Here is a 27,932-nt window from a genome sequence, read left to right as displayed (position 1 = left end):
TATATCGCGACTTTTTTAATTTAATTCATCCCGACTATCTATAGCGTATTAATCTCGATTTCTGTAACTACAGGGTGAAATTAAGAAATAAAGGTCAACATACGATGAATTTCTTTATCTTTAATCGAAAAATACAATTAGACATGAGGGTAATGGGTAACGAGCAATGATTCCTATGCTCAAACTAGACCACACGGTAATGTAACGAGTAATGATTCCACACTCAAACTAAATCTGACGTCTGTCCATCCCGTTCACGGTGAGGAAACCACAGACAGAGAAGTTATTAATAGTATTGTCTATTCTTCCTCAGAAAAGAAAGCCTCTGATTCCCGTATAGCCCTTGATGAGGCTCCACTAGGCCACGAGGCTACACGAAGTCTGTCCCCGCCGCCCTGTGCTCTGATCCCGAACGTTGGAACTATCTCTCATATCCCGGACTGGGCCGTTTTCATCTCTTATCGAAACCTATCCGAACCTGACTCTCGCCAATTAGTCCGTGCCCAGGAGGAAGTGCCTTAAGGGCAGTGCCGAGAGACAGTCTCATTGACAGGAAGGAGGTCAACATTGCTAGCCAGGAAGTGGTGGTCCATTGTCATAGGGTTAGCCCATAGCCGATAGGAATTGCTTGAAGGTCATTACTCATAGGATAAATAAGTTTATATTATACCTACATTAGGTTAAAGAAGTTTGTCAGTCCGGTAGGGTTTCGTCAGGAGCGGAGCGGAGCAGAGCAGAGCAATGGGTTTGAACGAGCCAATGAGGGTGTTTTTGAAGAGGGAATTGAACAGAAACTGGCCATTTCTGGTCGGTTTTGGCATTACATTCACCATCGTAACCAAGATGTCCCTTGGCTTGACAGGTATCTTCCCTGATCTCCGTTACGTATTCCTTTGCAGTCTTGCCTGAAGTAAAGGAGTAGTTGTCTATCTGTATGTATTTACGGTTTGTTGATCGTTTGATTTCACAGAGGAGGATGCAAAAAATTCCCCTTTCGTGCAGCGCCATGGAAAGAGGTACTGTATCTTACTAATCCAAATTTCAAAATTTAGACTTTCAGATCCCCGTAGATCCCCCGGTTTTTGAATATTATTTCCTTTCCAGTTCATGTGGATTTATTAGTGATGTGCTAATTGGAATTTGAATTTTGCCATTTAGAAGGATATTGAGATTTTGCTTACAACTCGCTGCAAATCCATAGGCATAGAGACAGTGATTTACGTTTTCACAGCGAATGTTTTGGTTATTGCCTATGAATCTTTTGTGGCTACGGATTTTTGTTGTTGAATAAAATTGCTTGACTTTTAGGGCGGCACTACTGTATACCATCACACTGAAACAAATTCATAATTAATAAAGAAAAATTTGCAGCCGTTGATCTGCCATGAGTAAACAATTCTCCTTCTCGCCAATATATATTGCCATCTCGCCAACAACATGGTGAACTCTTATACATGGATGCTCTGGATTCAGCCAAGCAAACATGATACCCTTGTCAGCGGTAGCATTTTGGAAGAGGCAACGATCTAGAAGAAGGTTCACGTAGCTTTGCCCAATGGCCATGTCCATTAAATGGTTCCCCTGTTTGCTTCTCACAAGACTCTCTGCAAATCACATCTGCATCAATTCCTGCACAGAGATTTTTTCATTTTCCGCATACATGGCACAATATAGGAAGCAATTTTTGATGTCTGAATTGGACAATGCATCATAACACCATCTTAATAGTGGATAGAGTTGTGGTTCAATGCAAGGATGCGGAGTATCTGCAGAAGAAGAAGAATCTGCATTTTAATGGAAGATAAAGAAGTCTCCCATTCATCTACTCTGCTTTTTCCCCTCATTGCTGCGGCCACTAAGGTTATGGCCAAACCAAAACCTTTACACTTGTCTGCAATATTCTTAGCACACTCCTGTATATCCATAGGAGGAGCAGGGTTGTCTTTGAAAGCAATTCTTCTGAATAACATCCATGCTTCATCTTTAGAGAGTGGTTGTTCTAGCTGTTCTGCTTCATTTGTACACCCTTCTCTTTCATCCCTAGAGGCTTCTGCTTCATCCATAGACGCTTTTGCTTTATATGCAGAGATTTCTGCTTCATCTCTAGAGGGAGGTCGCCCTGACTCTTGTGCTTCATCTACGGAAACTTTTGTTTCATCTTTGGGGAGCGGTCGTGTTGACTCTTCTGCTTCATATGTAGAAAGAGGTTGTCCTTCTCTGGACTCTTGCACGCTCTTGAATTCCATTTGGATCGGATCCCTATTGATAATGAGGTGTGAAGTAGAAGTAACAAACATTGAAAATTCTTGTTGAAGGCCTTAAAAGAGGAAATTAAAAGGTACCTTCCATTTTTTGTCTTGTTCAGTGGATCTTCCGCGGTTGCCAATGAGACAGTCCAGATGCCGCCCTTGTCGTTGTGATGGACTGTAGGTATGGAGTATGGTATTGGCCTCTGTAAGGGATTTATGCAGCAGTTGCAACCAAATCTTGAGGCGCTCAGGGGCGGCTTTCTGTTGATCTTGGACAATGCTTATATCCAGCAGAAGATTGTGGACATGCCTCAACTCGTTTTGCAGAATCTGACGGTTTTCCTCCTCCTCAATAACATCCTTCATTAGGGGAAGGATTGGAGCGATGACAGCTTCGCGACCTCTAACAATTACTGAAAAGTCACTTTCAAGGGCTTGAATGAGGTAATCAAAACGTACCCTCCAATTTTTGATTTGTGTTGACGCTCTCCCAGGGTTGTTGCTGAGACAATCGAGACACCGTTGCCGTGAATTGGAGCGATGGAGTATGCTTTTGGCGTGTGTGAGGCAATTATGCAGCAGTTGCAGCCACAACTTCAGGGTCTCAGGGACTGCTTCAGGCAGTTGATCTTGGAGGAAGATGGTAATATAAGGCAGAAGATATTCCATACAGATGAAATTAGCTTGCAGAATTTCATGGCTTTCCTCTTGCTGAATAACTTCTTTCATCAGTCGGTTGACTGCCTCAACACTGATCAAAACGTTGTTTCTGGTCATACTATCCATGGCTTTCTTAACGTTCTTGTGGCCTCACAGAAGAGAAGAGCAGAGGAGAGGGAGAAATGCAGGGAGTGCGCGAGAGGGCCAAAAAGCAGTTGTGATTGAGAGGGAGGGAGAGGAAGGAGAAATTAGTTAAATAGCATTCAGCATTTGCATTGCCGCACAAATTCATAATTAATAAAGAAAATCAATGTTGTATCTGTGCATGAAGTGAATGGATTGTTAAGGGAATGCATTCTGAACTGGGATTGATATTACAAGCAAATATTAGTAGGCGATGTCGAACTCGGGTTTCCAGGTGAGGGTGTAAGATTTATTTTTCCCGTAGAAAAGCTTCGCATCACTATCATTTCAAGTAGAAATGGTAGTGATACATTCAGTGTGTGTTTGTGGGAAACACAAAGCACAAAGTACAAGAATGTTGATTTATCAATTTTAACAAAATCTTAGAAGATCAGGGAACAAAAAGGAAGTTTCGTTCTTTCAACAGAAATGCTTCTCACCATTCGGAACCTAAACACGATCATTCAAAGCCCTGGTGGAAGTCAGAAAATTAAACTAGAAACCTCTTGTAAACAAAATCCTTGAAACGTCCAAGGACTGTTGAAAACGAGACATGTTTTAAACAATAAGAGAAAGCTTTGCGAAGGGAAGATCTGATCATTCCCAAGGTGAGTGTGCAAGATTTTACCCATACAATTTAGCATATTTTTTTTGTAGACAAGTAAATATTCACAAACTTAGCTATTTTAAAATGGAGCAAATTATTTTGGTTGGAGCACATTAAGCTGTCGACCCTAGAGGTTTTATTATGTGATCCTTATATTGGCTTAGAAACTATCAACAAATGTTGAAATCATCACTAATGTATATTTACAGAATACTAACAAACATTTCCAAATAATAGATCTTTACAACATTCACACTTCCTTGGTTGAGAGAAATATTTGGGCAACACTTTTAAGGATATCAAGGTATGTGTTCTCCCAAGGGTTTTATAGGCCCGAAATGAAACCCTCGTGCACTTCCCCATATTTGCAGGTGGTACATAGTGCAAACTGGTTAATGCTGACTATGGTGCCTCATGCAATAGGGACATTGAGTGAGACATGCAATAGAGGTAGCAAGCTCTGGAAATCAACCTTGGAATCTCTTGCATGGAGCCCAAAGCACGTAACTGCTTGAGCTAGCCAATTGGGCTTTTTGAAATGATCTTTTTATATTATTAAGCGAAGCACGATAAGTTCTTCATATTGCACCACAAGAATATAATACATCTCCATCAACAAGAGTAATTCACATTAACACTGTTCATGAATTAGGCTTTTTGGGTAGGTAAAAATTTTCAACCAATTTCTTCTAGCAAAGGGCTTTAAGGTCAAGGATGTTTAGGAGTGGCCATCTCAAGGATATGTGCTCTAGAGTTGCAAGGGTGACTTGGTAACAATCATGCAACACGATAAATTCAAGAGAGGATAAACTAACCATTGTCCAAGAGCAACCTGAGGATGCATGGGTTAGTTATAGATATTCTATAATTTTCCCTTTTAATCATTGTCATAGGTCCCTAATTTATTGGTTTTCAAGAAGAATTGGTTGACGTTATCCACTTTGTCAAGAGAAACAAGCTTACTTCCAAGAGAGTTGAAAAGTTGGCACATGTATACAGTAATCTCCACCTAGAGATAAGAATGGCTTCAAAAGTCTTGAAGTGAGATGTTGCGACAAAGGGAGATGGTGATTATGTTGAAGGTATTATGTTCATTATGGACATGATCAATTTTTGATTGATCAATGAGATGTGTCATTGACTTACTGTTTTCCAGTTTCACTAGGGGCGAGAAAAGTCAAAAATTCATCCATTATGCTACATGCCTATTTATTTATATGTATGCGTTGATAATTAATTGTTCAAAGAAATGTAGGAGTTGTATTTTAGATCTTTAATTTTTAAATATTTAAATCTTTTTCTTTGAACGTTGTCCTATTGCCTCAACTTGAGGTAACATAGATGTTTGTTTATTAACTTAACAATGCCATCGAAATACTTTGTATATTGTGTAGAAAATATAACGTTCATGATTTGTGGGTCATGTGTTGTGGCATTCTTGGTTATTAGTTTACTTGGTTTTTTAGATCATGTTCTCCATTTTCTTTCACATTAGGAATTCAAGTTGTTGATTGGCTTGGGTCCTCCTCGAGGAAGGGTGCACTTATGTGATGGAGATTGTCATGCAAGGATGGCAAGCTGCTTATGAAGACTTAGTTAATGTGGTGCAATAGTGATTAATAGGTTTATGCATGGGAGAGATTCTCATGCATGTTAGTAGTTACTTCTCTTATGCGGTGTTATATTTTAGGAATCTTATGCACACATGACGGCTTACTAGTCCATGATGTTGCATGCATGTTGTATTTTAGAGGGTGTAGGTTGTGATGCATGTAGGGTGCATCACATTTGGAGGTTGTCTATTCTTGGAGGGCACAATTTCAAGGAAGAGAGGCACATGCATGAGAGAGATTATCAAGCATGCATTCATGCGTAAATATTGTGAGTTCTATTCTCAGGGTGCACTACCCAAGAAATGATTCATTGGAATTAAGGTGTAATTGCAGGATGTTACTCATGCATAAATGGGGTGCTCCACTTGAGGCCATTTATGGCCTGTTTTGTAACCTTCTTTTCGTCATCTTATACAACGGAGATAAATTTGCACTAGTTAACTAGATAGAGCATGAAATTTTGCTTTCGTGTGGGAAGAGTGCATGTTACTTTGTATGATGTTTTAGTTGATCTAGTTATGTAGAGGGATTTTGCTAGTGTGGTTTTTTAGTTAAGGGTGTGAGTGGAGAGTGTTGTTAAGCTTGTGCAATATTTCTTTTATAGTTGATAAGAAAATATGTGATTGATGCTTCAAATTCTAACTTATTTGTCTAATTTATGGAATTATGTTATGTAAATTTAACCATTAGTTTTCTGCAGGTTTGATCTCACCTAGTGATATGCATTGTCTACACTCTTGAGTTTTCATATAGTGCTTTGGTTTAAGCAAATTTGTTGTTTCATAATCTTCAATTGAAAGTTGGAGGAATTAATTTTGAGTGCAGATTTGGACCTATGATAGGTTGTGGGAGTGATGCGCTAGAAAGCTTCAAGATTTGGAGCCAATAGATGTCTAAGATAGGTTTCAGGACTTGTGAGAGGTTGGTGGTGTAATGCTTGTGATACTCCATTGTTTGGAGTGGTTTGTGCTGAGGATTGAGTTGCTTGTGAGAGGGAGTCAAGGATGGAATATTTCAATGGATGTGATGTCCAAGAAGCTCTAGAGATTGGAGTAGATTGTTGTTTGTGAGTAGTTGTCGTTGGACGATTTTCGTGGGTTTGATCCTTAGGAAGCTCTTGTGATAGGTTGAGGATTTTTGGTTGACCTATTTTGTTTGAAGTAGTAGGAATGGCTAAGTTTGGGATGTTTGATCCTAGAGAGTGTCATTGACTAGAAGGATCTTCTAAATTCACCCCTTGGAAGTGCAAACTTGAGATGTGGATGGAGGAATATCCTTCTAGCTTTGAGGAGGCACATGCAAAATAGGTTTGTGGGATTCCATGATGAAGGAGAATGATGATTTGTAGATAGTTCCAAAATCTATTGTGGAATCATTGATTGTTTTCAAGCATGCATCTAATGTGAGCATTGAAGAGTGCAAAGGCAAGTTTTTTGCTAGAGGATTCTAAGAGTGCGGCTGGGTTGGCCTTGTTGAGACTTTTGCTCTAGTTGCTAGGAGTGTAATATTGAGATATGTTTGCAGAATGAAGAAGGTTCGTTATGGGTTGATGCATGCACCACAAGCTTGATATTTTCAGATGAATGAGTTGTTACTCTTGTTGAGCTCTTCCAATCCTTGTGCATTGCAGGAAGTCTTGAATTGCTCATATTGTGGTGTATGAAGAATTTGGTCCATGAAGTTAACATGAAGGACATTGGAGGTTGGCAAATTGTTGATGAAGTCATCTTTGAGCAAGGGAATACACTTGAAGATTTTGAAGAGGTTTTAGAGTATAGAAGGGAACATTGGCCTAGGGGTATGTTCATATTCACAAGTAGTCAACTTTATATTGAAGCCCCTAGGAGAGGCGGAGTTCAAGATGAAGAAGAGTAGCTTGGCTTAGTGGAGAACATTTTCCTTGTAAAGAGGGGTGTTAGTTTACTTGGTTGTGTTGATTCTATTGTCTATTTCGTTTCACCTCTAGGGATTTGAATTGTTGAGGTTGGATTCCATTGGGGAACGAGTGCACTTGTCTGAGGGAGTTTTTCTTGCTAGGACGGTGAGCTTCTTATGAGGACATAGTTAATGGGGCACAATTTCAAGGAAATGAAGTACATGCATGAGAGAGATTCTTATTCATTCTTACATGCTTACATATAGTGAGTTCGATTCTTGGAGGACACATTATCTAAGGAGTAATTTGTTGGACCTAAGGTGCACTTACGAGGGAGTTACTCATGCAAAATATGAGCATTTATGGCTTGTTTTTAACTTTTTTTCCTCATCTTATATGAAGGAGAGGAGGATGCGCTAGTTAAATGGTCACAGTGTGAAGTTTTCTGTGGGTAGTGTGCATGATACATCAATGGTTGTTTTAGTTCATTCAGTTTTGTCAAGGGACTTTGCTAGTGGCGAGCAAGTGTGGATTCGCAACAAGGGTGTGAGCAAAGAGTGTTGTAAAGTCCACGTAATATCTATTTAATAGTTGATAAGAAATGTGATTGCTGCTACTAATTCCAGCTCGCTGACTTGATTTTGAAAAGTTTGTTTATGTAGATCTAACCATTAGTTTTTTGCTGGATTTATCTAACCTAGTGATATGTAGTACCTACACTTTCTAGTTTTGAATGTTCATATAGTGCTTTGATTTAAACGGATACGCTGTTTTGACACTTGTTTCCTAACCTTCAGATGTTAGTTGTAGGAATTAATTCTTTGTGTGTAGATTGGATTATCATGAGGTGAAATATCTACATTGTTGACCCTAAAATTTTTCACTTTGACAAGAGTAGTGTTATATGCATCATCCATATAAATCCACATAACTTGCTAGTGAAATTCCTAATATTTGTGCAAATATCTGGTAGTGAAATATCTACATTGGTGACCTTAAAAGTTTTCACTTTGGCAAGAATAGTGTTATATGCATCATTTAGATAAAAAATCCAAATAACCTCTTAGTGATAATTTTGATATTTATCCTCATAGCACTCTCAATAAACATTCATTTTAGTGGCATATGCAAAGGGATGGAGTTATTATTTAGGATTAAAAGTGAGTTATCGAGCACTTCTTATTTTTAATAGTTAAGGACATTACAATAACTTTCAAGAGGTAGATTCCGAGGACATTACAATAAATTTTAAGAGGTATAGAATCCAATGCCTCAACTACAGAAAAGGACATACCTCCTCCTAGATACAAAAGATTCTAGGAGACTAGTGTAATTTGATTGCCGGTTTGCTAATGTTTGCGAATGTTTGCTTATTGTAGAGAGAAGATACATGTAATCTTCGTGTCTAATGTGATGTCCCCATTTTTAGTTTCCCTTATGATGCGGCTAGGATGGGTTTCCAGAGTTGGTGGCAACTTGGTTATGGGAGTAAGATTTCGTTATCAGTGGGCCTGGAAGGTTTTGGACTCTAGAGGAGTTTTATGGGGTTCGACGGGGATCGCTCACAACATTTCATCATCAGGGCTAGTTTCGCACAATTAATTCTTGGTTTTGTTGCATTTCGACAATTCTCGTAAAACAGGGTTATTGATTAAATACACTCAAGATGTCATTTTGGGAAGAATATTTGATGAAACACCTTAGTGTAATAGCTTTGATGGAACACAAATGAAGAGATCTACAATATGGGATGGTGAAAAGTGTCTTTTAGTGGCCTGAGAGATCATAGAGGCATATTTATCATTGTCCTACATTAAAAGTGACTTCAATTAGTCATTTAATTAAATAAAAGAAGGGGAAATGCTTAATCAAGGAAAAAGTCCAAGTGACTAAAATTAAATAAAATAAAAAGTCACTTAAGATAAGGATAAGCAGAGAAGCTTCTAGATGTTGAAAAGTGTAACTAGGTTAGGTCTTCATAATGACATGTAATTATGATCTTTGTAAATGATGAAATGAAATAAAATTATTTTTGTATGCCTTGCTTCATTGGTTTCATGAGCAAGAGATTTTATTTTATTAGTGGCTCCCATTGAGAGCCTTAGGATTTATCATTAGAGTCAAAAGAATTAATGTCATGAATGAGGAGCTCTTCTTGAGCATGTGTCATATATATATGTAGTCTATTAAAGTGTCTAACAACCTTCCAAAAGACAAGCACAATCCTCTCTTGAAGTCGGCCTCCAAAACTGTATGGAATAACACATCTCGGCTCACCTAAAGAGACACCCCTTCGCTATATGTCATGTCGGCTTATATATAGGACAAACTACTATAAATATGTGGCTATGATCTTCGCAGAAGAACAATACACGGGTTCGATTTTCTTTTGAGATTTTCAAACAGTTTCTTTGAGATTTTTGGGTGACAGTACAAAAGCAAGTTCAGATCTCGGGTGGCCCAGTGAAGTTTACAGTTCGGATTGTTCAGTGGTTTGTATGAAGTTCAGATTTGTCCCTCTGTAAAATCTGGTAGACAGGGTTAGTGAAAAATCTGAGATTTGGATCACTGATTCGAAGAAGAAGTTTTGGTACCCTAAACAGAAAAACTTAGTTCGGAGAGGATGCTACAGTAATGTGTGATGTTTAGGAGCTATATATAATTCAGATCACAGTGAATAAGTGACAAGTCTGCAATATACACAGTGATGAAATAGTGCCACAATCTCAGTGGAACCTCAGTAAGCGTCTTGATGCTATATCTGTGCCATCATAGAAGAAAGATCTCGGTAATATGACAACGTGGAGATCTCAGAGGTCGAAGTGGAAGAGGAGTCAAGAAGAATGGTGACTGTTAAGAGAATGTGTGTCTTGGTCTTGGAGGGGCTAATAGGTCAAGGGTCTTGGTCTTGGTATTCGTCAATTGGAATCTCTATAAGAAGAATTTGTGTGGGTTTTCCTCTCAAAGAGTGAGAGGTTTTTGGCCCTGGCTTGTAGCCTACATGATGTGTCTCTTGTGTATTTTATGTTCATGCATTGGTTACTGTTTGATGAATAAGAACACTAATAATCTAACATGAAGAGGATCCTAATCTAAGAAGTAAAAAGCATTCACAAGCAGTCACTAATGGAAGAGAAATCCCCTAATGCTAATGCCCTAAATTTCTTAATACTAGAGTGGGAAATAAAATGATAAAAATGTGCTTCTAGAAAGTGGGAGAAGCATCCATTGAGCCCCTTTCAAAGGAGGGGAAGCAAGTCATTTGAGACATCTTGGTTGGTTTGTTTTTTCTGATTGGTGAGGCTTGGAGAACCATGTTCTCAATTTCGGTAGCCCTAGGGTGAAAAACCTTATGTGATTTGGTGAGAGTGGACGAAAATCCATCTCATCTCTTGGTGAATTCATTCATAATTGACAGGTGTGCTTATCAGTTATGGTTTTAGTTTGGAGGTCAGATACAATGTTGCGGTAGATATATTTTGAGGCCAAATCTAGTTTGTAACAACTTAGAGAGTTTTATCTCAACGTACTTCCATTATTTGTATGGCATGTAATATCATATTTATATTAATATAAATAAGTTGAGATATGCTACATTTGTATTATATTGCAATTGACATGTTTAATATTAATTTTGTTGGAGTTACATTAATTTTTGAGTTTTTATGTTGGCGATTTCTCTAGTATATATTGATAAATTTCGTTGGTATTTTTGGATAAAATATATGTCATAATTTTATGAAGAAAATATTCCGTAATATAATGCAAATAATTAAGACGAGATATTACAGTGGTAGTAGAGCATGATTTTGGCCAATTGTGGGTTAAAATCAAAGTTTTCCATATTGTCGTATTGTTCTCGAAGATTAAAGGAGCCAAGTTCGTGGGTTAAAATTCTTAATCTATTTTTCGGAAAATAATTGTTGTAGGTGATTTCTCCATAACTGTCGAAGAAGGAACCTACTGGCCAAAGTAATAATATTGTTTGTAGGTGTTGAAATTGCGGGAAATCACATCATTCTCCAAAAGGTTGAGATTGATTTTATTTTGTTGGGCAGAATTTATTTTCCAAGCTGAATTCATCTTGATGGGTCGAAATTATTTCATTGGGCCAAAATTATCTTGTTGGGATGAATTTATCCTGCAGAGCCAAATTTCTCTTGCAGGCCCGAAATTATTTTGCTAAGCCAAATTTATCTTGTTTTGCCAAATTTTTGTTATTGGGCCAAAATAATTTTACGGTGCCAAATTTCTCTTGATGGTGTTGGAGGAAATGTAACTAGGTTCGGTCTTCATAAATGTAATTTGATATTAGTACTTATTCAAGAAAAGATAATTTTTTTGATATTATTTGTTAATGGGTTTCTTATTCATTGAAAAGAAGACACACATTTTGAAGTGCTTCTAGAGAATCAAAGTCAAAATGTAATTATGATAAGACCCTTTGAGGGCATGTTACATCATGTATGTCAACATACAAAGTCATAGGAACAACTCCAAGCATAGTCAAATCCTCTCCTAGCACCAACGAAGTCTACAAGTAGCAAAATAATGAATAAAAATGAATTTAAGAGCAAACTGTCTAGTCGGGCTTAAAAAGGAGGGACATACCTTTATTTATAGAGGTTGTCCACTCCTTCAAAGGACACCAATCTCACTCTGAAATCCGTAAGCAAGAAAGAAGACAAGGCATGAAAAGGGTTACAAGGACAATGAAGAAAGGAGGAAGGACAACGAAGGTGTAGGACTGTTTTCTAGGGCAGAAAGCAGTCACACATGCGAAAGAATAAGGACAGTCTGCGGCCAGATCAGCAGTGAAATTGCAGTGGCATATTTTTCATGGTTTGGGCTAGTAATTAGGCCTACAAAGGCCTCCTACTCCAACATGGAAGGACTCTCAAGCGAAGTAAGGGAGCAGAAAATCGAAGTATGAAGGACTGTTTCTAGGGCTAGAAACAGTCACACATGCGAGGTGCAACAAGGGTATGACAACAAGCTAACAATCTTTTGTTTGGGTGAAGAGATCAAGCCTCCAAGGACTCACAAGCCTAGTGAAGGAGTCCATCTCTCTAAGGTGAAAAAGACTCTAATTGGAAGACGAAGTGCTGGAAGACAAAGTGCCAGAAGAAGTGCCGGAAGTGACAGTGCAGAAAGAGGAAGGATTTGACTTATGCTTGGAAGATATCCTAGTCAAGGGTCTAGGGTTTGGCAGTTGTTCAAATAAGAAGCTTCAATAAGAAAAATCTTACAAAGGGTTTTCCTCTCAAGAGTGGAGAGGGTTTGTCCCTGGTAGAGAGCCAAACTTTGTGTTCTTGTTATTTTGTTTTGGTAGCAGTTTGATGAAACACACATTAATAAGAAGAAGAAGATAAATTGTAAAAGTGCATCACAAATTGTTATCAAGCAACGAAGAATCACTTTACACTACTTTGCTCTAGATTCTCCAACATGGTATCAAAGGGTAGGTGACACATCAAGGAAAGGGAAACTCAAGAACAATGATCAAAAGAAGCATCTACAAAGTTGAAGCATCAAACATAATAGTCTCAACCACTTCAAGGACAAGAAGGGTTTACAATCCATCATTCATCAAGGAGGTCTACAAAGCTAGAAGAAGAGCCTTATATAAAGGCACCTACAAAGAAGAGCAGATTGAAGGAAGACCTACAAGTCTTCAAGCAAACCTCATCACCAAGCAAGTCCACTTGAAGAAGGCAAATTGAAGAACATCAAGATCCAAAGAAGGCAAGCCATCAAGCCTTCAAGGAGGAAGCAATTCCATTACATCTCAAAACCTATCAAGTAAGTACATGCCCCCTTCTGAATATACATCTGTCTTTTTGCAAGGAAAGCAATAAATTGGTAGGCGCTAATAACTTTCTCGCATGGAAGAAGAGGATTGATTTACTACTCAAGGAGAATGAACTCCTAAAATATGTCAAAGGGAACATCACCATCCCTGCTAAGGAACAGACTCAAGCCTTAGCCAAGTACAATAAGGATGAGACAAGAGCTCAAAGGATTTTGATAGAATCAATCAAAGACTCTCATTCCCCATGTCTCCAAGTTTGAGACATCAAAAGTCATTTATGATAAGCTAGTATAGCTATTCGCAGTATCCACAACCGGAGAAGTAATATCTCTGAGGAATGAATTATACAAGATGAAGATAATAAGGGAAGGAATAACTCCCTACTTCATGAAAATCTCTGAAATGAGAGATCAACTTCAAGAGCTTGCGGAAGTCATGTTTGACAAAGAGATGACAACTGTTGTACTCAATGCTCTACCTGAGGAGTGGGGAAACTTCACATCTAGCATATATGCCAAGAAGGAAGCAACCACTTTCAGTGAAATCTGGTCTCTATGCAGAACATAGGAAACTAGACTTAAGGCAAAAGAAGACATGGGATCAAAGGAGCAAGCATTTTCTACCATGGCCAAAAGAAAGGGTAAAATTTGGCAAGTTTGGTCCATGAAGAACAAACAACAAAGACATGTCCAAGATCCAATGTTTTGGATGCCAAGAATATGGACACTACAAAAGGGATTGCCCTAAGCTTACGAAGGACAACAATAACAAAAGGAAGAGGAAAGAAGCTCACATAACTCAAGAGGTGAAAGAAGAAGGAAAGAAGCAAAAGAAGGAAGATCCTCCAAATCTCTATTATGACTAGGTCAAACTCTTTACTTCTAGACTTTTTCAAAGTTTTAAGTAGAATAGGAGCATGTAGGAATAAATTAAATTGCATGGCTAGAATCACCCTCTAGAATCTAGCAGCATGATGTACGTAGAGTTCCCAACGCTCATATAAATGTAGCATTTATGAGAAGAACAAAAATGCATAAGTAGAATATCTTCTAGAAAGGAAACATTTGCAAGGCTAGGATCTTTAAGATCCTATGATGGAATCTTCAAAAGAAGGTTCATGAACCAAGGCAAATATCTCATTTGGAATGCCATTCATGGGTTTCAAGAAAAGGATGATATGTAGGCAAGCTAAGATGAAGCAAGAAGGACCACACAAAAGGATGATCAAAGGAGAATCAAGATGAGGTATGTATGCATCAAAGTTTAGTCATGTTTCATTTGTATATTACTAATTCATGGGTATAGTTCTATAACATGATCAAGCATGAAAGAATCTCTTTCACCAAGAACATGCTCGAAGGCATGTACCACAATGCAATGAAGGTCAACAAAAGAACATGCTCACATAAGGAGCATAAGATTGCTGACTAAGAAGTAAGAAGAAATGCTGACAAGTCCAAAAAGCAAGGAGTGATAGAACGCTCTTACAAGAAGCATTAGGTGGTTGACCTTTCAATCTGAGGAAGAGCAAATGAAGAAAGAGATCAAGCATGTGAAGAACACCATGATCACCAAGAATCACTACTTGAAAATATCTCCCAAAAGAAGGCAAGACAACTCTGATAAAAGGACCCTTGACAACTATGAAGGCCTTAGAGATATGAAGGTGCAGATAACTGATTCTACTCTACAAAGATGTTGTGATGAAGAAGCCATCCAACAAAAGGAAAAGCAATGTTGAAGCAATATCAAGATGAAGTCATGATGGGGTACTAAGTACGATGGAGCATCCATAAGGAGAGCATTTCGAAGCATGGACAAAATGACAAAGGAGTAGCCAAGATGACAAGAAGAACCTGATAGTCACTTTCCATGAAGCAATGACATGACAAACCAAGAAGGAAAGTGATCAATGGATGGTGCCCTACCTAGAAGAAGTTCGATCGAAGACTTCATGACATCAAGAAAGGAAGGAGATTAAGCAAGCTGAAGGAACCACAAAGAAGAAGCTACTAATGAAGGAAAGAGTCCCCAGTTAAGAGGGAGCTCTGATAGGTCCTTGATGAAGAGGGAGCTTTGAATCACCCCTGATTACAAAGGAGTGACAATTGTGTTTTCCATTTCATGGGTCATGCGCTAGAGCAGGACTAACAGCAGTAAGTCTAGATGAAGGCCATGAATGGAAATGTAAACACAAGATAGACACAACATTCTTGTCTTCACTTGGGAAGAAAGAATGGGAGGATTAGGTAATCATCTAGTAGCCGATACTCTTTGAGGATGTGTAGGGCATCCAAGACAAGAGTAGGCAAAAGGACTGATATTCTTTGAGGGATGGGAATCGAAGATAAGAATAGTCCTAGAAGGTCATACTCGAGAACAACCGGGTGGGTATGTACCTTGAGAGACAATGATGAAGGTGTCTATAAATCATTGGTCTTGCCAACATTGTAGCTCATGGTCTTGTAAAGAGATGGCACTGTTAGTCAAGGCCTTGCACTATGACAATGTTGATGAATATGATGCTATAAACAGATGGATTGCTAATCCGGTTTCTCTTATGTGAATTCTTCAAGATTGAAATTTGCCAAACACCTTGTAATGTTGTATGAATACCTCCCTAGTTAAGAGGGAGTGTTGGAGGAAATGTAACTAGGTTCGGTCTTCATAAATGTAATTTTGATATTTGTACTTATTCAAGAAAAGATAATTTATTTGATATTATTTGTCAATGAGTTTCTTGCTCATTGAAATAGGACAAGCACATTTTGAAGTGCTTCTAGAGAGTCAAAGTCAAAATGTAATTATGATAAGATCATTTGAGGCCATGTTACATCATGTATGTCAACATACAAGGTCATGGGAACACCTCTAAGCATAGTCAAATCCTCTCCTAGCACCGACGAAGTCTACAAGTAGCAAAATAATGAATAAAAATGAATTTAAGAGCAAACTGTCAAGTCGGGCTTAAGGACAGTCATGTCGGCTTAAAAGGAGGGACATACCTTTATTTATAGAGGTTGTCCACTCCTTAAAAGGACACCAATCTCACTCTAAAATCCGTAAGCAAGAAAGAAGACAAGGAAGGATGAAAACAAGGCACAAAAAAGGGTTACAAGGACAATGAAGAAAGGAAGAAGGACAACGAAGGTGCAGTACTGTTTTCTAGGGCAGAAAACAGTCACACATGCGAAAGAATAAGGACAGTCTGCAGCCAGATCAACAAAGAAATTGCAGTGGCATATTTTTCATGGTTTGGGCTAGTAAATAGGCCTACAAAGGCCTCCCACTCCAACGTGGAAGGACTCTCGAGCGAAGTAAGGGAGTAGAAAATCGAAGTATGAAGAATTGTTTCTAGGGCTAGAAACAGTCACACGTGCGAGGTGCAACCAGGGTATGACAACAAGCTAATGTGTGAAGAGATCAAGCCTCGAAGGACTCACAAGCCTAGTGAAGGAGTCCATCTCTCTAAGGTGAAAAAGACTCTAATTGGAAGACGAAGTGCTGGAAGACAAAGTGTCAGAAGAAGAGTCGAAAGATGTGCCGGAAGTGACAGTGCGGAATGAGGAAGGATTTGACTTATGCTTGGGAGATATCCTAGTCAAGGGTCTAGGGTTTGGCAGTTGTTCAAATAAGAAGCTTCAATAAGAGAAATCTTACAAAGGATTTTCCTCTCAAGAGTGGAAAGGGTTTGTCCCTTGTACAGAGCCAAACTTTGTGTTCTTGTTAATTCGTTTTGGTAGCAATTTGATGAAACACACAATTTAATAATAAGAAGATAAATTGTAAACTGCATCACAAATTGTTATCAAGCAACGAAGAATCACTTTACACTACTTTGCCCTAGATTCTCCAACAGATGGGTCACAATTATTTTACTCGGCTAAATTTATCTTGCCGTACCAACTTTCTCTTGCCGGTCCAAATTTCTCTTGTTAAGTTGAATTATTTCGCTGGGCTGAATTTATTGGTGGAGAGGTTGAATCATTGCAACAGTTGAATTTATTGGTGGAGTAGTTGATTAAATTTGCCAAGTTAAAAAAAAAGATTCTTCCTAAGTATTAATGGTTGGGTTTTTTGGTGTGGAATTTTTCAATTGAAAATTTGTGATTTACCGACTGGAATTTATTAAAATTTTCAGTAAAATTACTTTTGGAGATTGCTTAAGAAATTTGAAAAAAAATTGTGATTAGCATGTTGACTATTTGTAAAGGTGGAATTTAAAAATTTTGCTCATGGATGACAGATGGAAACATGCCTTAGAAGGCCTCACAAAATCCATAAATAACTTAGAGAGAAAGTGGAATGAGCACAACTGTGCATCAATTGGTTCTTTGGGCTACAATGATTCTTTGGACGAAAGAACAAAATAAAACAACAAACCTTTTTCAAAAGGAGAGTCCATGCCATTCTACAACATGGAGCAACATTGGCATAGTAGACTTGTTCCATGTATAGGAGTTCATGCATTCGATTCTTCCCACGGGATGGATTGGTAGGAGATTATGAGTTGGTATCCTATTGATGGGGTGATTCTTGGGAGGATATTCTTAGTCGGGGGCATAGCACAACATGAGCCCTTAGGCATGGGCAATGATGGAGGGCCAAGGTGGTGTTATAACCCATAGGTCCTAGAGCCTAGTTGGCATTGGGATCCAGGTGGATCTATTGATGGTAGGTTGAGTCAGAGATGGGTTTGGGATCCAGGTATTGAGGGATCCATTCATGTTTGGTTAGCATGGAGTCATGTTGTGACCTAGTGGTTTGTATGGGATCTTGGTATCAATGTACAAATGCCTCTACAGTGGATAGATGCAGATTACTTAAGGAAAAACAATCTTGGGGCGGGAGGATTTGTAATGCCCCCATTTTCAGTTTCGCTTATGATGTCACTAGGAGGGGTTTCTAGGGTTGGTGATAACTTGGTTATGTGAATAGATTTTGTTGTCAGTGGGCCCAGAGGGTTTTGGAGGAGTTTTATGGGATCCGACATGGATCACTCGCAACATTTCATCATCAGGGCCAGTTTCACACAATTTATTCTTGGTTTTGCTGCATTTCAACAATTCCCATAAAACGAGGTTATTAATGAGCATATCTTAATTAAATACGCTTAAGGTGTCATTTTGGGAAGAATATTTGATGAAACACCTTAGTGTAATAGCTCGTTGGAACTGGAATGTAGAGATCTACAGGATGGGATGGTAAAAAGTGGCTTTAAGAGAGATTGTAGAGGAAGATTTACCATTTTCTTAGATTAAAAGTGACTTTAATTAAATATAAAAAAAAGGAAATGAAGGAGAAGGATCCATCAAGCCTTTAAAAGGAGGGGAAGAAAATCACCATGGTTGGTTTGTATTTTGTGATTGGTGAGGTTTGGAACCAAGTTCTCAGCGTTAGTAGCCCCAAGACGAAAGCCTGAGTTGCACTGAAACAAATATGACAATGGATACAGATATGTGGTTTGAAATCATCATCATCAATTCAGCATAAACATTGTTTGATTGTTATCATCATCAATGGTCATTATAACATTCAACATATCATCCAGTTTTTGTTTTAGATTTCAGTTATCAACATCATCACCAAAATTAGTAATGCACATACATGGTACAAAGTACAAAATGAACTATCATTGATAGTCTACTATCATATGACATTATGTTATTCAATGTTCATTGTTCAAAAGTTTAAAACATCATTATAAATTACATTTACATATCATCAAATATTTCTTCAAGATCCACATCTACATTTGAATCCTCTCCCATAGTGGGAGCATTGCTGCCATGTCCACTTGAAGAAGCAATTATTGTTGCCTCCTCATTAAACAAGGTCATATGAGACATGGCATTCAACCTCATATCCAAGTTAGGCAACTCCGGTTCCACATCCCATAGTTTGGTGGGCCCAAATTTTGTTTTCGTCACTCTTTTGTGACAAAAGGCGAAGGTTCGAATGAACATACACTAGTTCCTTAGCCTTCTTGGAGCCCAATCTGTTTCGCTTCACTAAATGGATGAAGCCATATGTACTATTGTTCCTCTCTACTGAAGAGGATCTAACAACTTGTGAAAAGATCATGATAGCCAATTTTTGGATATGTGGAAGTTCCCCACCATAGTAGTTCCACTAATCAATTGGACTTAATATGGTCTTGTCCCGCATAGAATCAAGATTTGCACCCAAGCCCTTTATCCCACAAAATGAGCAAACTCTGAACGAATCCAAATCCCAATATCAGGATTTACTAATAGCTTTCTAAAAGCTTTCTTAAATCCTTGTGAGACTTTTGGGTCTTTGTTTGGTGCGGTTCTTTCTGGATTACTTAGCAACTCTTTAGAATAATATTTTGGAATCATTGCATAGGCCAAAAGGGGCAATGGGGTGGTCATTTTGTTCCACCTTTTGGTCAATATATCTTTTACTTATTTGTAAAAGACTTCATCTGAGTCCTTCTCCTTGGCATTTATAACCACCCTTATCTTCTCTGTCATGGAGTTAATGCCCTCAACACCTCTCCCAAATTAGGCATATCTGTGTCAAACATCTGTAGCAAATCCACAATTGGCTTAGTAAATGCCAAGAGGTACTCCATTCTATCCCACCATTCATCATCAACAACCAACCTTTTCACAGCTTGTGTTCTTTTAGTTTGAGATTGCCTCCATTGATTCCAAAGAGAACTGCATGCCATTGATTGTAATGCTTCTTTCACTTGCATAAGCCTTGTTAAGACTATGATGTGAGAAGCAAAACGAGTCTCGACAACTTGAAAGTGCCAATGTTTCAATAAATTAAAAATCATAATTGATAGAATACCTATTATGATTCACGAATCATGACTTATTTGAGAATCCAATTTACATATTTGAATTATTAGAAATTCTTGAAATATACTTTAAAGTTTAGGTACGTTAAGGAGCTCCAACTTTGCAAATTCCTTGTAGATGCCTTGTGACATGTGGTGGGTTGTGATGAAGGCTTGAATTTCTTTTGCCTCTTCAAAAATAAGTCTAATCCCCTCAATTTGCTTCCCCATCTTGCCCAACATGAGGTTCAATGAATGTATAGCACAAGGGGTCCAAAAGATGTGCTGATATTTGCCTTCAATATTTAGGCTTGCTGCTCTAAACACCATTGCATTGTCAGTTATTATTTGGACAACATTTTCTGGCTCTACCATTTCAATTGCTTCAATCAAGATGTCATCAATGAATTGGGAATCTTTCAGCTGCCTCTCACAATCCACTGCCTTCAAAAATATTGCCCCCTTTGGGCTCTGAGCAATCACATTGATCAAAGACCTATTCCTTTGATCTTTCCATTCATCAGAAATGTTGGACACCCTTGAAATGCACCATGAAATACAAATGGGGTTTTATTTGGCCTCCAAATCTAACTTCTTAGCACTCAACAATGTTGTGAAAACCTTCTCATATCTAGGGCTCTTGTACCCTTTTGGGGATTCATTCATTGCTCTAATAATCTTTGCCCAGTAAGGAGATTGCACAAGGTTAAAGGGAGGGCCATTTGCATAAATGCATTGACCTATAGCTGCATCTCAAACAGTCCCAAATCAGACCGCTTTGAACTAGGGTTGCCAATTCCATAAGAGGGAAGTGGAGGCTTTGATGAAAATGCTCCCAACCTTGTTGGTTATTTGAATTGAGAATTTGCCTTGTCTTGTTCCTATATTTTGCAACTTTTTTCTTGCTTAAACTTTTTCCCTCTATCCCATTCTCTTTAGGTGGGCCAGTGCATATTCAAATCCCAGTGTTTCTTAACATAAATAAATGTGCTTTAAGTTGGGTGTATGACCCCTTAAATTCCTTTTGACACTCATTGCAAACCCATGCCAATGATCCCCCTCCCTTGATCTTCCCTACAATAGTTACATATTTCCAAAGTGGTGACTTTGTATCAATTGTAGGCGCTGATTCAATTTCTTGTTCCTCATTATGAATGGATTAACTTGAAAATGCCATAAATGGGATCTTTCCAGTAACTTAGCAATGGATGAAATATATCATGGCAAGAACACCTGCCACACTATAAAGGGTGAAAATTTAAGATCTGTTGATGTTCAGTGAATAAATTATAGGTCATATTCAGTCCCGAATTCATTCCAAATTCTAGCAACAACTATTTTCAGAATAAGGGCTATTTTGCACACTTAATTAAATTTAAATAACTGTGAGTTGAGTAATCAACTTCTTCACAATGGCTTTAAGCTGAACTAAAACTAAATAAATAATGTGCAATTTTTTATTATTATTCTGAATGTACCTGGAGCCTGAAGTTATACCATCTGTTCATAAATAAATAATGTATTTATAGGTTCAACTTGAAAGGATCTGGTTTGTTGGATCATAGTAAGGACACCACTGATTCTTTGGGGTTCATTTGGCAGAGATATTAAAAATTTAATTAATGGTCACCCTTCTTATTGCTAATTTTATCATATAATGATGCCAGTCCAGGGTTCTTAGCCATGAATTTAGAGGGGTTTTATTTACAACAGTTCTGAAGTATGTGGTTGAAAGTAATGGGAACATCTTATACGTGTAACACTTCATCAATGAAATGAAAGGGCTTTGTAAATTTGTAGTTCCTCATGACGTGACCGGAGGACAGGCCGGTCAGTCGCAGAGTTGGCCTCACTTCGTCTAAGCCTGGAACAAGGGGTATGTTTGACCCTCATTTTATTCAAGGCAGAGATAGACACAGAAGCGGGGAAGCCCATTCCGCCGTGAGAAATAAATCCTCTAATGATCATGTTGGTTGGACAATGAACTTATAGAAGATTTCCCACATGATGATTATGGTTGGCCAATCCAATATCAAGGTAGTTGTTCCTTTCCCTCCAGAGAGGGAGGAAGGTAGGGAGACTGAGAGAATAAGCCGTCTACCTATGAATATTAGCTAACTAGCCACTGACTGTCACTGATTGAAGGCACATATTTTGTTCTTACCTCTTCCCTGGCAATAATATTGAGTCCAAGCTCTCCTTGAGATGGCCTCCTCCAACCCCAAGCAGTGATGGCGTCCTTGGGGAAATGAATGTTGATGACCTCCTCCAACAATGAAATGGGGTGATATAGGTTAAGAGGGGGGTGGGCCCAAAAACACAAAAATTCCGTGACTTTTCATACGTTTTATGGGCGGATCTGTTTCTGAAAATCCGGAGAAGGATCACAATTTTACATGATACATTTTCGGATTTTTGGAAACTGATCCAAAAAAATTTACAAACATCTGAAATGTTTCAGAACTGGGATCCAGTGTTTCTGAAAATGTGAAATGGCTACAAAACATTTCAGTGGCATTTCACCGGCAAATCATACTCGTTTCTGTTTGCCAAATGCTGAATGGCGTTTTTGGGGTTGGAGGGATGTTTCCGGTAACCTAGATGAAAACCCTTGGGTGATTTGGTGAGAGTGGACGAAAACCCATCTCATCCCTTGGTGAATTCATTCAGAATTCACCGGAGTGCTTATCAGTTGCAGTTCCAGTTTGGAGGTCAGATCCAGTGTCGCAGTAGATATATTTTGAGGCTAGATCCAGTTTGCAGCAGCTCAGAGTTTTATCTCAACATTCTTCCATTATTTGTATGGACATGTAATATCATATTTATATTAATATAAATAAACTGAGATCTGCTGCATCTGTTTTATATTGCAATTGCCATGTTTAATATTAATTTTGTTGGAGTTTATAGTGATTATTAATTTCTGATTTTTTATGTTGGCGATTGCTCTGGTGGTATAAATTGATAAATTTCCATTAAGACGGGATATTACACCTAAGGTTGATGTGACACATGTCAGCCCAATGTAATATTTCAAAAAAGTTAAATTAATAACAATGCAGTTTGATGAGATGTGTAACATCTAATGTTATGATGGATGTGTAGACCCCGAGTTAAGATGGATCTACACTGCTCTTAACATGATTGTTTCTATCTTTGATTGTACCGAGATAAATGAGGTGTATTCTCCAGCCTAGGAGATGTATAATCATTAATGTCCATGCGTAAAGCTGATCTGATATGTGTCATAAGTCAGCTCAATATAATCTGTTAAAAAAAATAACTGCCATGAAGGAAATCCCAAGCAATATGCACACACAGATTTGTGGAGGATATTTTCAGCACAGAGAAATTTGCATGTTAACCTCTTTTTGATCCCTGTCAGTTTTAATAGATCTAGAGTTAAGGTGGATCTAGAGTCTAGATTAATATTTATTTACCATCTAATGTGTCATGTCGTCAGCTGTTTCTAATCTGCTAGCTATTGGTTACTGTTAATTTTAGGTATGTTCTATGCTTAGAGCAATTTAATTCAATTTTCACAGTTAGCTCAATATCTTTTCCAGATTAGCAATCACATCAGCATTAAAGTAAATTGCAGATAGAACATAAACATAAATCGCAGAAGGCAAGCCAAGACAAGAGGACACAAGATGTGGTGCTAGCCAGGGACAAACCCCAATGTGGGGAAACCCTTGATCAATTCTTCTTTTATGTTCTTCAATAGTTCAGCAGATAGAGAGAGATAGAGATAGTACATTTACAACAGAAGTCAACACTTCGACTTTCTATATCTACATGAGATCAGTTGAAGACATGCTGCTTCAACTGATTCTCCAAGGTGACTGCTTCACCTATCATAGTGTTGCATCTCGTCACTGTGCTGCACCTAGTCACTGAGCTGCTCCCATCACCATGCTGCAACTCATCATCATGCTGCACCTTACTATCATGTTGTACTTCATCGTCTCGGTGCTGCACCCAAATATCACTGAGCTGTTCTCAACATCATTGATGTCACCTACATCATGTTAGTCCTTGAAACAGTCAACAACTCAAAGACCAAGAGAGGTTCCAGCACTGCCACTGATTAGTTCAGCCCTTAAAGTTCTATGCTGCTGGCTATGGCCTGCGGCCTAGCTCAGCAGCAAGATAGGTTTACACACAGCACCCAAATATTACTGCCTTTGAACAGCAGTGTGTCTTCCAATCTTATCCAGAGAGATCATTTTAGACAGACTTGTTTGACCTTCTCTTTGAGGCTGCACCAGACCTTAGATCAGCCTTATTACTGCACAGTCAACTTTGCTTACAGCGTTCATCATTTGTGGCTGATAGGGTAGCGTATAAGTAGCATATTGAAGGCAGTATATGCATCCTCCTTTTAGGGCACTCAAGAACAGCGCGTGACTGTGTATAAGGCCAGCGTATAGTTCTCATTACATTGAATAGAAACTCCATTATGACAGCGGAAATTAAGAGCTGCTTGAAGCCTTCTTTAACAGATGAAGGGCAGCTTCTAGTGCAGCATAAGCCCAGCAGTTATAGCGAATCTAGGACTGCAACTGTGGCTCTACTTAGGGCTGTGTAATGCCTCCTTCAGCTGTAGATGAACCCCTTGTTGACTGCGGCTTAGAACAGCAAGTTAGGGATCTCCTTTAGGGCTCTTATGAGCAACGTTAAGGTCTTTACGAAACAGCTCTCCTTGCTGCGTTATAGAATCTAATTACTGCGTAATTAAGGGCCTTCATGGACTGTGTATTGAGCCTCCTTTTAACTGTGACTAAGCGCATCTTATAGCTACATTTAGAACGTCCTTTCTCTGCGGAATTAAGTCTCTTCTAGACTGCGTATAAGTTCCTCCCCTTGCTGCATCAGATCATCATTGACTGCGGTCAAGGGCACCTTTAAATCCCACGGCTAGGGCACCCTTAAATGCTATGGCTAGAAGTTTCCTCTAGTTGCATATAGAACCCTCATTACTGCGGCTAGGGCATCATTTTACTGTGGCCAGTGTATATTATTAGTGTCTCTCCTTCACCAAAACCCAAAGACATGGAGAGGAGGAGATCACATGAAGAGTGTGTGTGTGACAAATGACTTTCTTCTTCTATTTATACTAAAACATATAGGTTGAATAGACACGACTGTTGGCCTTCTGAGCCTACATAAGTTACTGGCCGACTTGACAATTTGTTCATAATCAAAATAAATTTATATCTTCATAAATACTTATCGGAATCGGATGATCTTTAGATCAATCCTACACCTCTCGGTTAGAGGGATCCAAGAAAAATAGCAGCTGCCATAAATAAGATAACCCACATGGAGTTTGGCCTTAGTTGCCAATTTCAACAGTTACTGTTCAGCAGAATTGGTTATGTTAGACAGCTTTTCTCTATCTGGAGGAACCCAGATATCTCTGGGCTATTCTTGAGTCTTCGTGTTGATATTGCTTAGATATGAGCATATTTTCGTCTCTGGTAACATGTCATGTTCTTGCTGCTGTTAGTTTCAAATCCATTTTCGTTGTCGGGGTATTTTTCTTACAATGCTTTAAATTATAGTGTGTGGCACACATTATATTTTTCCAATTGCACTTCTCTTCCGTGGAGTTAATTGTGTGTATTTGCTCTGCTGTCTCTGGCAATAACAAAAACATATTTTTTTAATGTGTACAGGTGAAATCTATCAAGCAAACCATGCTAGATCTCTATGGCTTTTAGCATGGATAGTTTTATTTCTCTGGTGTCTGTTCTGTTGAAGGTGAATTTAGATCCTTGGATTTTTTTCATTTATCTGGTTCTCTCAACGGATCGAATAAAATTCTGATTAAGATTCTTAATAGGTACTTGTAAACTTTCAGATTCTCATGGAAATACTGTGAAAATTATGAGTTTGACAATTGTTGAACGTTCCTAGAGTTTTATGGGAATAAAATACATTTTCTCATTTAGCTCAGAAGTTTATAATCAGTTTACAATAGTTATTTCCTTGTGTCAATGTAAAAAAATCTTTCAATATTGGGGTAATCCATATTCTATGAATCTCAATTTTAAATCTCAGTAATCATTAGATTTTTGTATTTTAAGGAGTGCAAATGTTCATTAAAAATTGCAATGATTTGGTTATTTCGACCCGATAATGTTGGAAGATGGTATGTACATACATTTATGAAGATGGTATGTTTTAGCTTGTAATGGGCACAGTTGCTGATATAAATTTATTGAGAGATACCGACGACAAGGGAGGAAAACGGACAATTTTGTACTTACACAATATCTTGTAAAGAATCAGAATGGATAGATAGTACAATCACATGCCGAATACTTCACTTAAACCAATTACTGAAATATGATACTCCTTCCCTGTTTATGAGGTCAGTGAACTGCAGAGAAGCACTATTTTCAAGTCGAATTACCCTCTTTCTTTTTTGGAAAGAGAGTCCAACTCCTGGATTCTCTTCCAAATTATATAGAAGGCTCAAATAATGCTTACTAAAAATAGTAGAAGGCCGTTACCTTCTGTGTTGATATTCTTAATTACATTTTCCATATAATAATGTTTTACCTAAGTGAAGATAACTCTTATGTTTATTATTATGTTTGTTATAATTGTTATCTCAGCTACCTTTGTTGGTCTTGTGAAAATCCGAGCACTTTCTACAAGGGGTCATTTTATATATTAACGTAAAATAGAACCTTTGTGCTTTTGAACCTTATCTATTGTGTGTGGAATTCATTGTTTTGTTTTTCGCAAAACAAGGAATTTTTTTCTCATCTTTTGTGTGTGGAGGTCATTGTTTTGATTTTTTTTTACAGAAAAGGGAAATTTTCTGGTTTGATGTGAGCATCTATCAGTTTAGCTAATCCTTCTTGGGGCTGTAAGTATTAAATTGTAAGATTGCAATTGCAAGCAATCTGGACTTTCTACTCAGCTAGCTCTGGTTGGGCTATTGTTGTTTGTCACTCGCATCAAATTATCATTAGCTTTGCAGTCAAATCCCATCAAGATTTAAAAATGTCATTTAGTCTATTTGAGCTGCAATTGTATCCTGATGAATGGCGTTAATATAATGTGTATTCCATTTTGTTTCAAGTTGAACAGTTCTGGGTGTTAATTTTGTCAATTTCATGTCATATGTATTTACAATTTTCTCTGAATTATTTACAAACTTAAAATTTTGGTTAAGTTTTAGCAACAAACATATTCACATCACAATCAATCAAATGTTATATCATATTTTATTGTTTCACTTAGTTTATGTTACTGTTTTCAAAATTAAATAAAGATTTGTTTTGGTTTGGCAAACACATGTTTTCTCTTGTTTGTTTGTTTTGTTTTTTACTTGAAAGTTCGGTATTGTTGAGACTACAACATGGTTATGTTTAAGAATAACACCCATATAGAGCGGGGAATTGAACCAGTGACTTAACATCTAGGAGTACTTTAAGAATGCACCTGTTCAAAGTCTATCCAAGACCCCGTGGACAACTCATGTTCTCATGTTAAAACTATATGCACTTGCAATACTATTTTTTCCAGCCATAAGTAATTCAAACTTGAAACTATTTTGTCCAGTTATGTTTTATGGTTTGTATTATTTACCCGAGAGGCTCATTCTATAACCCAGAATGAGGGGATGTGTAAGTTTGTCTGTCAATCCTTCTGTCCATTGAGTTGACATATGTCCCTTTAAAATAAAAATAAAAAATTATGCTCTAAATAGAAAAATATTGTTGGCTATAACAAAAGGAATGAATATTTTGTAAAGTAATTAGAAGTAGAAAAAATGGGTGAGTTTTTATGGGTAAAATGTTTATTTGGTATCGTCCTATGGTTCTGTATACACTCTCTATAGCATTTAAAAATACAATTTAAACAAATGAGAAACAACATATTGTATTTTGTATTAACTCTATTTAAATGGATCTATGCTAGTTTATAGTCAAGTGTTATACCATATTTTATTCTTCCACTTACTTTATATAGTTTCTTACAAAACTCAATAAAAAATTGTTTTGGTTTGGGTTCACGCACTCATATTAAAATGCTTTATTTTTTTGGTGTACTGGTCTATATTGTGTAATCTTTAACGACTGTCAAGCTTTCCATTAAACA

At 37.8% G+C, this 27,932-nt stretch overlaps 1 protein-coding gene across 1 annotated transcript; it reads left to right on the top strand.

Moving 5' to 3' along the window:
* The first annotated feature begins 233 nt into the window (after positions 1 to 233).
* On the top strand, positions 234 to 25,896 carry LOC149260605 (ATP synthase small subunit 6, mitochondrial-like). Its single transcript, XM_089420891.1, has 3 exons — positions 234 to 862; positions 971 to 1,016; positions 25,493 to 25,896. The coding sequence occupies exons 1-3, from the start codon at positions 742 to 744 to the stop codon at positions 25,494 to 25,496; spliced, it is 171 nt and encodes a 56-aa protein (XP_089277017.1). The 5' UTR covers positions 234 to 741; the 3' UTR covers positions 25,497 to 25,896.
* The last annotated feature ends 2,036 nt before the right edge of the window (positions 25,897 to 27,932 follow it).

The sequence above is a fragment of the Pinus tabuliformis genome, chromosome 6, assembly GCF_031772625.1.
Source record: "Pinus tabuliformis cultivar Carrire ecotype Pingquan chromosome 6, CPIR1, whole genome shotgun sequence".
NCBI lineage: Eukaryota > Viridiplantae > Streptophyta > Pinopsida > Pinales > Pinaceae > Pinus > Pinus tabuliformis.
The sequence above is the reverse complement of the archived record's forward strand: the minus strand, read 5'-3'. Positions and strand labels throughout refer to the sequence as shown.

Bases quoted from the DNA above. Each gene is read 5' to 3' on its own strand.
- LOC149260605 (XM_089420891.1), top strand. From the start codon at position 742: ATGGGTTTGAACGAGCCAATGAGGGTGTTTTTGAAGAGGGAATTGAAC. The intron at 863-970 runs GTATCTTCCCTG...TTGATTTCACAG, and splicing joins GATGTCCCTTGGCTTGACAG to AGGAGGATGCAAAAAATTCC.